General features: G+C 48.2%; 1 protein-coding gene across 1 annotated transcript; it reads right to left on the reverse strand.

The window, feature by feature from the left end:
• Positions 1 to 1,200: 1,200 nt before the first annotated feature.
• Positions 1,201 to 8,566, reverse strand: LOC118096537 (potassium voltage-gated channel subfamily A member 1). Its single transcript, XM_035138485.3, has 2 exons — positions 5,178 to 8,566; positions 1,201 to 3,456 (listed from the first exon to the last, which is right to left on the reverse strand). Exon 1 carries the CDS (start codon positions 8,330 to 8,332, stop codon positions 6,500 to 6,502), a length of 1,833 nt encoding a protein of 610 aa, XP_034994376.1. The 5' UTR covers positions 8,333 to 8,566; the 3' UTR covers positions 1,201 to 3,456; positions 5,178 to 6,499.
• Between the last annotated feature and the right edge of the window lie 1,730 nt (positions 8,567 to 10,296).

Below are 10,296 nucleotides of genomic sequence, written 5' to 3' on the forward strand. Positions count from 1 at the left end.
CCCCCTAAATCAAGTAAATAAATAAAAATACTTAACTAAAAGTAGAAATTGCAGAAAGGTTTTTACAGGTTATTCCGAGCACTTGGGGGTCAAAAGAAAGTGATTTAAAACAACTGTTGTCAAGACATTTCGTTCCGAATCTGCTAGACAGAGCCAGACAGTGGATGGTGACAGGTGGGTGTCCTCCCCCCCCCCCCGGCATAAATCCTGGCTATATGCCCATGATCCTTAGCCTACTATGACCTGAAAGAACATAAACATATGGACCACTCCCTCTTCCCCCAGAAAAGCTGTGCCACATTTATGCTCTTAACATAAAGTGGCCATTAGTTTGTGCTGTTCCTACCCCACTCTCTCTCCATTTGCAGCTGGGTTTAGAGGCTTCACTTTAAAAGCCCCAATCATTTAGGGCCCAGTTAAAGGACCACAGGAGGAAGCATTTTCCCCCTTAAGCATTGAAGTCCAAATAGAGAAAACTCAGATTTAAAAGCACTATTGCAACTTCCATGCTGACGCATCTGTTTAGACAAGTTGGTGTCAACCATTCAGGTGTTGTTAATTCATATCTCCCGTAATATTGGTCCTCTGCTTCCTCCTAGAGTGAAATACGGAGGGCCTTTAAGGAAGCGTTCAGAAATTCTAGCTGCCCTTGATAGTCAACCATTCATTTTAGAATATCAAAGCAATATAAATACAATATAATACAAAATAATACAATATACAATATACAAAATAATACAATATAATACAAAATATAATATAAAACAAAATGAAATACTCTCAGAGCCATTTTATAGTTATGTATTAATAACGTTGGCTTTATCGAGGTTCCTGAACACATACAATTAAAAGAAAATGTTTATGCTGCAATTCTATACACACTTACCAGAAAGTAGGTACAGTACACTGAATTCAGTGAGACTTACTTCCAAGTAGACATGTATAGGTTAGCACTGTCCATCTTCTTATTTATTTCATGACTATTGATACTCCTTTTCCTGATTTTAAAAGTAAAATAATTCTGGAAATATTTTTCATATTAAACAAGATCGGCCTTTTCTTGGCCAGCAGTGTGTCTATATTTAGCATGCATATCCAATAAACCCCAAAATATCAGTTGGTTCAACTAGCAGAAGGCTTTGGCATTTTTAAGACCAATACCATTTATAGCATCAGTTTTCATAGGTTAGAGTCTACTTCTCAAATGTGCTTCTTCAGTTAAATTGCTGAAACCCTCTGCTTAACAAGTTTGGAAAAGCTCCAAGGTTTATTTTGTATTCAGGATTCACTGCCCCGCCCCAAATATCAACCAATTCTTTTTGCATTCAAAAGCAGTCTCAGAATAAAATTAAAAGGTTTTATTTAAAATGTAAACCAAGGTCTTTGTTTAAAAATACAGATTTCATCATTTGCAACTGTTACAGCTACAAAGTTTAACTTTTCCAGAGTCTTCTAAGATGTTGTGCACGTTGAGTTCAGCGTATTCTCCATTAAACTCAGTGGGACATAACAATGACACATGAGCCAAGAATCTTCTGTCACCTGTAATGGAACCTTTGCATTTCAAATCATAGGCTAAAAAGTCTAACATAGAACTGCTACTGTTTCAATATGTTTGCTATGTTCCTCTCATTTTTTAGACTGCTAATCTGAGGCTCCAGGCATCCCCTAAAGCAGGGGCCAACAACCTTTTTCAGCCATGGGCTGGTCCACTGTCCCTCACACCCAGGGCCGGTGCATCCATTTAGGCGGACTAGGCCATTGCCTAGGGCGCGAAAATGGAGGGGGCGCTGGCGAGCCTGCCCCGCAAAACCCCCGCACCATCGCCGCCCTCCCAAGCGCTCACTCGCGCTCCTCCCGCCCATGGAGGGGACGCCGTGAGCTCCTCAGCGGCTGCAGTGAGCAAGCGGCGGCAGCGCCCGCAGCTGAAACCTTCAGCTATGGGCGCTGCTGCCGCCGCTGCTCACTCACTGCAGCCGCCGCCGCTGAGGAGCTCCAAGCGTCCCCTCCACAGGCGGGAGGGCGCCGAGGTCCTCCCTTGGCCCGCGCTCCTCCCGCCAATGGAGGGGACGCAGGGGCATCAGCGGTGTTTTTGCCTAGGGCGCAAAAAGCCCTAGCACTGGCCCTGCTCAGACCATGTGGTGGGCTGGACTATATTTTGAAGGGGGAAAATGAACGAATTTCTATGCCCCACAAATAACCCAGAGATGCATTTTAAATAAAAGGACACATTCTACTCATATAAAAACACCAGGCAGGCCCCACAAATAACCCAGAGATGCATTTTAAATAAAAGCACACATTCTACTCATGTAAAAACACGCTGATTCCCAGACCGTCCGCAGGCCAGATTGAGAAGGCGATTGGGCTGCATCTGGCCCCTGGGCCTTAGGTTGCCTACCCCTGCCCTAAAGATTATTTTTCTCATTTTCAATTCCAATTTGATAAACTGTTAGCCTAAGTGGTACACACACAAGCCCAGATTGCCTTCCCCACCAGCGATAGGGTGGAATCCTTGCCAGATCCACCTCAAAAATGCTTCTTCAGAATGGCTTGCCCGGCTTCCTGCATCTCTACACTTTGATAATTTCTGCTCATAACCCAGACAATAGAAAAAAAATGCAAACCCTTCCTTCAGCCCCAAACTTGTCAGCACCAGAATTTGGGACATCTGTCAGCAGAATCCAAGGGAAGGGAGTTTGTATTTGTTCTTGCCTATAAGATCCCATAGAAAATAACATTAAGACTTTCGTCATCCTCCTTATATCTGTCAATATATCCTTATCCTCCTTGTACTTTTGAACTAGAAGCAATAATCCTTATGATTATTAAATATTCCATTATTAAATTATTAAATATTCTATTATTAAAACATTCCTTGGAGTCGTCAGATACATCTTTTAAAACACATGTACTGAACTGAGGTTTGTTTTGGCTTCTGTATCTAATTACAAAAGAGTTTTTCAGGTAATAGGGGATTAACGAGTTAAAAAAGAATGCATGTAATTCAATATCCTGAACCCCCAGATTCAAAATGTTGCAACTTTAACCATGCTTTGCTGCATGGAATGCACAATTCCAACCTGACCAGAACAGGCATCATAGAATCATAGAATCATAGAGTTGGAAGAGACCACAAGGGCCATCCAGTCCAACCCCCTGCCAAGCAGGAAACACCATCAAAGCATTCTTGACATATGGCTGTCAAGCCTCTGCTTAAAGACCTCCAAAGAAGGAGACTCCACCACACTTCTTGGCAGCAAATTCCACTGTCGAACAGCTCATACTGTCAGGAAGTTCTTCCTAATGTTTAGGTGGAATCTTCTTTCTTGTAGTTTGAATCCATTGCTCCGTAAAATAAACTTATCACAAAGAAGAAAGGGTTTGATTTGCCCAACAAGAAGTCCACGCAATTTAGTTTGAGTCTTGAGCATGTATGTGCCTCTATTCACTTGGCTGCAAGGAGAAAATAATGACTTAACTGAGTTTATTACATTTAATTGGGGGGCGGGGGGTGAGTGGGATACCACTTCCAAATTGCACAATCACCTCTGTATGTAAGTATTGCCTTCAAGTGACCAAACAGGGGAATTTTGCAAGATTTGGCTTCTTTAGGCAACTATCAATTTGCATATATGTATGATCAGGCAGGAATAAACACTGAAGGATAGCAACATTTATGGATATGAGGCAGAATGGCATTTTCAGAAATTTTTTGGCTTATAAAATGTAGCCAGTGATAATGCAATTTGAAGGGGAGGGGTCACTGGGGCTGAGGGGGGGTTTCTCTCCCCCTTGCATGTTTTCTCTTCTGAAAATCCCCTCCCCTCAGCTGCTTTTAGGGGAAACATATGGGAATCTTCTCTCCAGGGACAGGTTAAAAGCTCCTTTTCATTTTCAAAATGTGGCCTCTGTGGCTGCATTTGTAAGACCAAAAAAAGTCTATTAAAAATCATCAAGTCACATGGAATGGCAATTCTGCTCCTATTTGCAAAGTTCTGGCCAGTTCATTGGTTACTTTTATCTCGGGAGTGAAGCCAGAGAGCACCCCAGAATACAAACCTTAGGGTCAACTAACCCGTTGGCAAAACTGAGGGTTATATCCCCCCCCCAAAAAAAATATAGTAGTTGTGTGAATAGGGGGTGTGTTTGAAGTGTCCACACAAAAACAAGCCCTGTTTGCAGAGAAGCTTGTAGAGAAGTAGGCTAAAGAGAAGGGTTTAGCTAAACTTCATTCCTGATATGCTATCTTCCTATGAGCTGGGAGTTTAAAGAAAGTATTTTCACTTTGCTCTGCTGTCTGCAAGGTAAAAGGCGACTATGGGGTTGCGGCGCTCATCTCGCTTTCAGGCAGAGGGAGCCGGCGTTTGTCCACAGACAGCTCTCCGGGTCATGTGGGCAGCAGGACTAAACTGCTTCTGGTGCAACAGAACACCATGACAGAAAGCAGAGCGCCTGGAAATGCCATTTACTTTCCTGCCGTAGCGGTACCTATTTATCTACAGTGGTACCTTGGTTTGCAACCGTTTTGGATTACAGCCACATCAAACCCTGAAGTGTGTGTCCCTTTTTTTGGATTACAACCCGTTTTTTTGGATTACAACCCTTCCCCCCCCCCCTTTTTTGAGGCCCCATTGGTGAAAGCGCGCCTTGGGTTACAACCTGTTTTGGTTTATAACTGGACCTCCAGAACAGATTATGGTTGTAAACCAAGGTATCACTATACTTGCATTGGTGTGCTTTCAAACTGCTAGGTTGGCAGGAGCTGGGACAGAGCAATGGGTGGCGCTGTGGTCTAAACCACTGAGCCTCTTGGGCTTGCTGATCAGAAGGTCGGCAGTTTGAATCCCCGTGACAGGGTGAGCTATCTATATGCACTTGGCTCCATAGCTGCCAAGTTCTCCCTTTTTTTAAGGGAAATTCCCTTATGCTGAATAGGCTTCCTCGTGAGAAAAGGGAAAACTTGGCAGCTATGCTTGGCTCCTGTGTGCTGAGGTCTTTCTGGCATGTAAAGAAGGATTAGGCCATATGTTAATCATGACACAATTCAAAGGAGTCTTGGGGCTAAGCTTTCAAGAGTGATTTAAAGCTACCTTGATTCACTTTCTTAGCCAAAGCACTCATTAACAAATGCAATTCAGCATGATACAGTAGTTTTGAATTAGATATAAACTAACCTTGCTTGCCGATCCTCTTCTTTGTTCATTGGTAAAGGACTGAAACCTTCATTCACAATGAAATGGGAGTTCGACACAAACTCATATAACGTGGCTCCTTGCTGCAGCAACAAAAATGATGAGGATGGTTGTCTGAAGACATGGCTCAGCTGATTTCATGGCAGGCTGCATTATCCAGGTGAACAATGAAGTTCTGTGCTTCATAATGGTAGTCCTGACCCCTGCCATTGATCATTCGGGAACTTCTGTGCAGGATACTGTTTTTGAAGAAAGCTCTGAGCCAAATAGGCCCATTGAAGATTTCTCCATGCTTGTCCCATGCAAAATCTAAGCCACAAGAGCATTATTTAGATAACTGCATTCGGCATGAGATACTTTCAGAAGCAACCATTCCTGAAATACTGTCAGTGAGACAACCAAATTCAAAAGGCTTCACATCCTGAGCATATTTATTCCCACGCTCTGCTTATGTCATGTCCAGTGCCTTTGATCTGTGGTGCACTTGGATCAAACCTGATTAACAGTAAACAGTTTCTAGTAACAAAACAAAACCCTTAAAAAACACCAGTTATAAAGGACAAACAACCAAACAGCAACACCAACAAACTTTTAAGATTTTTGTTCCTTGGGATAAAAAGCACATCACTGTATTATCAGAAATATTATACAGTATTATATGTATTTATTAAGAAAAAAATCTGCATTTTTAATAATTTAAGGCTCAACAAGAGAACAAAAACCCAACTCTGACAACAAAATACTTTTCTGCTAGAAGGCTGAAAATACCACATTCACTTCACACACGAGAAAATCAGTTTTGTTCTAAAAGGGGGGGGATATATTACTTCACTAAAAGTTTCTAGAGATTTTATGAAGTCATACATCACCAAAAAGTGCTCTTTTCATCTATAAATATAATCAGACATATAGAAAATAGAAATATTTCGGCTTGAAACTACAGTACCAACAAATAATCCATTTACTTCCCATGGGAAAAGAGGGTTTGGACAAATGAACTGTGCTACAAATGAACTGTTTCTTCTTTAGTAAAATAAATTATCCGCAAGCAACATCAATTTGCACTTGACAGCTTAGAAAGCCTCCTAGATAATGGGAGGTGTCTAGCTCAATCTTAGCTGGTTTTATAAATAGAAGACAGTCTCATGGGAAGGGGAGAACATTAAAAACCAAAATGAAACAAAATAATTTGCTTTTTCCTGAAGGTTTCTTAAGAACAGCTACCATATTTCAAAAATGAATACTAAGTGACAGTACCATTTAGCTTTCTCTAATAATTCCACGTTCTTCCTATTCCCCTTGTTTTACAAGTCTGTTTCCCTGTTGGTATCCAGGCAGAGTGCATAGAGAGATTTTCTGAGATCCATGCTGCTTTTAGCTTTGATGTTGGCCTTTTCCACAGACCCGGTCCCATTGTTAACCCCCTCAGCATTTTCCAAGTGCACAACGGATTTGTCCAAAGAGTCTTTGCTGGTTCGTCTCTTCAAGTCCCCGGCTGAGCCACCTTGAGCAGTACTAGAATCCTCCTTGAGGATGGCCTGTTCATCGTGGTCAGTTTCTCGGTGGTAGAAGTAGTTGAAGTTGGAGACGATAACGGGGACAGGCAGGGCAATGGTGAGCACGCCAGCAATAGCACACAAGGACCCCACAATCTTGCCCCCTACAGTGACAGGCCTCATATCTCCATAGCCCACCGTGGTCATGGTGACCACGGCCCACCAGAAGGCATCGGGGATGCTGGAGAAATGTGATTCGGGATCATCAGCCTCAGCAAAATACACGGCACTGGAGAAGAGAATCACTCCGATGAAAAGGAAGAAGATGAGAAGGCCCAGTTCCCTCATGCTGGCTTTCAAAGTCTGACCCAAGATCTGCAGCCCCTTGGAGTGCCTGGAGAGCTTGAAGATCCGGAAGACCCTGACCAGGCGGATGACTCTCAGGATGGCCAAGGACATGGCTTGTTGCTGGCCCCCATTGCTGCTGCTGCTGCTGCTGCTACTGCTACTGCCGCCCTGCGGCTGCTCCTTCTTCTGCTGCTCCTGAGCCAGCTCCGTCCCCAGCGTGATGAAGTAAGGGATGATGGCCACAATGTCAATGATGTTCATGATGTTCCTGGAGAACTCGGGCTTGCTGGGGCAGGCGAAGAAGCGCACCAGCAGCTCGAAGGTGAACCAGATGACGCACGTGGTCTCGATGATGAAGAAGGGGTCGCTGAGGGCGCTGGGCGCCGTCGGGGCGCTTTCCTCCGTGCCGTTGGGCGACAGGAGCAGGGGCACGCGCAGCTCCCGCTCGTCGCGGAACTCGGGCAGCGTCTCTAGGCAGAAGGTGATGATGGAGATGAGGATGACAAGCACCGAGACGATGGCGATGCCCCGCGCCGAGCTGGAGCTTTCTGGGTACTCGAAGATGAGCCACACCTGACGCTGGAACTCGTGCGCTGGGAGAGGCTTCTCCTCCTCGCGGATGAAGCCCTCGTCCTCGCGGAAGCGCTCCATGGCCTCGTCGCCCAGCTGGTAGAAGCGGATCTCATCGGCGAACACGTCTATGGAGACGTTGACGGGCCGCCGCAGCTTGCCGCCGGACTGGTAGAAGTAGAGGATGCCGTCGAAGCTGGGCCGGTTGCGGTCAAAGAAGTACTCGTTGCGCAGCGGGTCGAAGTACCGCATGCGCTTCTCGGGGTCCCCCAGCAGCGTGTCCGGGAACTGGCTGAGGGTTCCCAGCTGCGTCTCGAAGCGCAGCCCGGAGATGTTGAGCAGGACGCGCTGCTGGCCGCCCAGGGCGCGTTCGCTCTCCGCCTCCGCCTCCGGCCCCTCGTCGCCCTCGTCGCCCCCAGCACCCGCCAACGACAAAGGCGGCGGCGGCGGCTCGGTAGCTGACGGGGCCGCGGCCGCGGCCGCGGCCCTGGCCCTACCCGGGCGAGGGGGCCCTTCTTCGTCGGCCGCCAGCATGGCCCCGTCTGGTGGGCGCAGGAGGCCTCGCGAGGGGCCGCGCGCTGAGCCCGGCTCCGGGCAGCCCTCCTTGCCGCCGCACTCGGGGAGCCAAGGGAGCCGCTCAGCCCGGCTCAGGCCGCCTCCGGGGCCATCTTCGCCGATGGCCGTGGCGCCGCCGTTCTCCAGCGTTACCAGCGCGATCTCCATGGGGGGCAGCCGGGGCGTCGTCGGGGGCACCAAGAGGCATCGGAGGCGCCCTGCATGCTGCGCCCTGTCCGAGGCAGCCACCTCCCGGTGGGGCGGCGCGCCTCCTCCTGCTGCTGCTGCTGCTTGGGCGCGCACGAAGCGCGCCAAGCGGCGGCCAAACGCGGAGAGGAGGCGGCAGGCTCTCGCTCGCTGGCTCGCCGGCTCCTCCTGACGTCAAGCGAGGCGCTCGCCTCCTTCCCGGGCGGCAACGAGGAGGCGGGGGTCCCGGCGGCGCTCGTCTCTCCGGCGCAACCGCGGCCTCGGCAAATCCGCGCGCGCGCGCCCCCCACGCCGCCGCCGCCGCCGCCGCCTGCTAAGCAAAAGCCCGCCCCCCGCGGCGCGCCGGGCCCGACAACGAAGAGCCGCTTCTGCGCGTGGGGGGCGGGACGCGGGAGATGCGCGCGCGCGCGCGCCGCCTGGACTTCTCCCTCCGGGTGGAACGAGAGCACCTCTGGGCGCGCTGCGCGGCGAACGAGGTAGAGAGCCCCCGGGGCGCCTGTCTCCAGACGGGCCATCTCCATCATTCTCGAGGGAGCGCTCCCCGCGCAATTTTGCGCACCTGTTGGGATGCGCGGGGATTCCACTCCGAGGCAGCGGAGGAAAGGGAGATGCGCCCAGGCGGCGGGGGGTTGTTTTGCTTCGGCAAATGCAGCGGCGGGGGAGGGCGGCGGGGGAACTGCGGCTTCACAGGGATAATGCAAGAGATTATTACTGTTCCCTTGTGATATTACTTTCAACATCCAGCGCACGAGTGGAGGGGGGGGGGAGGATTATATCTCAGGAAAGCCACACGGATGTTTTGCCAGTACATTTGCAGAAGCAGAGAAATGGAGGCGTGCGGAAAGCCAGACATCTCTGCAAACTCCGCTACCATTTGCCATTTCTGTTCAAAGTCTTGCGCATGCAGCATCTTTTTCCGGTGAAGAAGGTTGGTCCGTGTTTTATCTCCGAGACGGGGACGGAGAGAAAGTGGTTGGGGAACCTATGGCTTATAAGCCCACCTGGTGCGTTTACAGCGAAGGTGAAATTTGAACCAGGGACTCGCCTAGTCACACACAGGACCAACAGGAGCCAAAAGATCTCAAAGGCATAGATAGCCGCCCCTTTCATGAACTTGATTTTTTGGGTTTGGTTTTGGCTAAAAGGATTTTACATCAACAGGGTTACTTTCTTGCCAGTACCTCAATATAGACACCCTCATGAAAAAAAATTCTCAACAGGCAAGAAACTGCTCTTCTTCCTCCTTCACCTACATTCAGATGCTCCCTTAAACAGCCCCACTGGCCCTAAAAGTTTGGTAACACAGAGACTGGCAGCAGTTCATGGCAAATGCACAGAGAATGACCAAAGAAGTATTAATAAGAATGGCCATTGTTTCCTCTTCAGAGCAAAGGAGTGACCTGGCTTTGGTTGCACCTGCCTAAGGTTGTCCTGAAAACAGGTTGTCAACTGTTCCTTTAAACGCTTTGGCTTGTTTCCCCACTTCATGGAGTATGGAATCACAGCTGCCTTGTGGACTCAGTAGGCAGCAGCAAGGTTGCGGCAGATAACCCACAGACATGGCCGTGTGGCAAACTGGCATATAATCATAGATTTATGGAGTTGGAAGGGACCAAGAGGGTCATCTAGTCCAACCCCCTGTAATGCAGGAATCTTTTGCCCAATGTGGCACTTAAACCCACAATCCTGAGATTAAGAGTCTCATGCTTCTTTCTATGACTGTCCTGAGAACCCGGTGCAATGTTGCCAGGGATGGGCACTGCTGCTCCTCGTCTTTCCTTCCTTCAACTGTGCTGCTGATTTCTAGGCATATGTTTTTGCTGGCTTCTAGGTCACTGGCATTTCAAATCCCCCTTTGTACTTGTTTTTTATAATCTTAAGGACTAGAAACTTAATTAAAAGAAGAATTGGCATCAGCTAAAAAC

The sequence above is a fragment of the Zootoca vivipara genome, chromosome 5 (assembly GCF_965207765.1).
Source record: "Zootoca vivipara chromosome 5, rZooViv2.hap1.1, whole genome shotgun sequence".
Classification (NCBI taxonomy): Eukaryota; Metazoa; Chordata; class Lepidosauria; order Squamata; family Lacertidae; genus Zootoca; species Zootoca vivipara.

Bases quoted from the DNA above. Each gene is read 5' to 3' on its own strand.
- LOC118096537 (XM_035138485.3), bottom strand. From the start codon at position 8,332: ATGGAGATCGCGCTGGTAACGCTGGAGAACGGCGGCGCCACGGCCATC.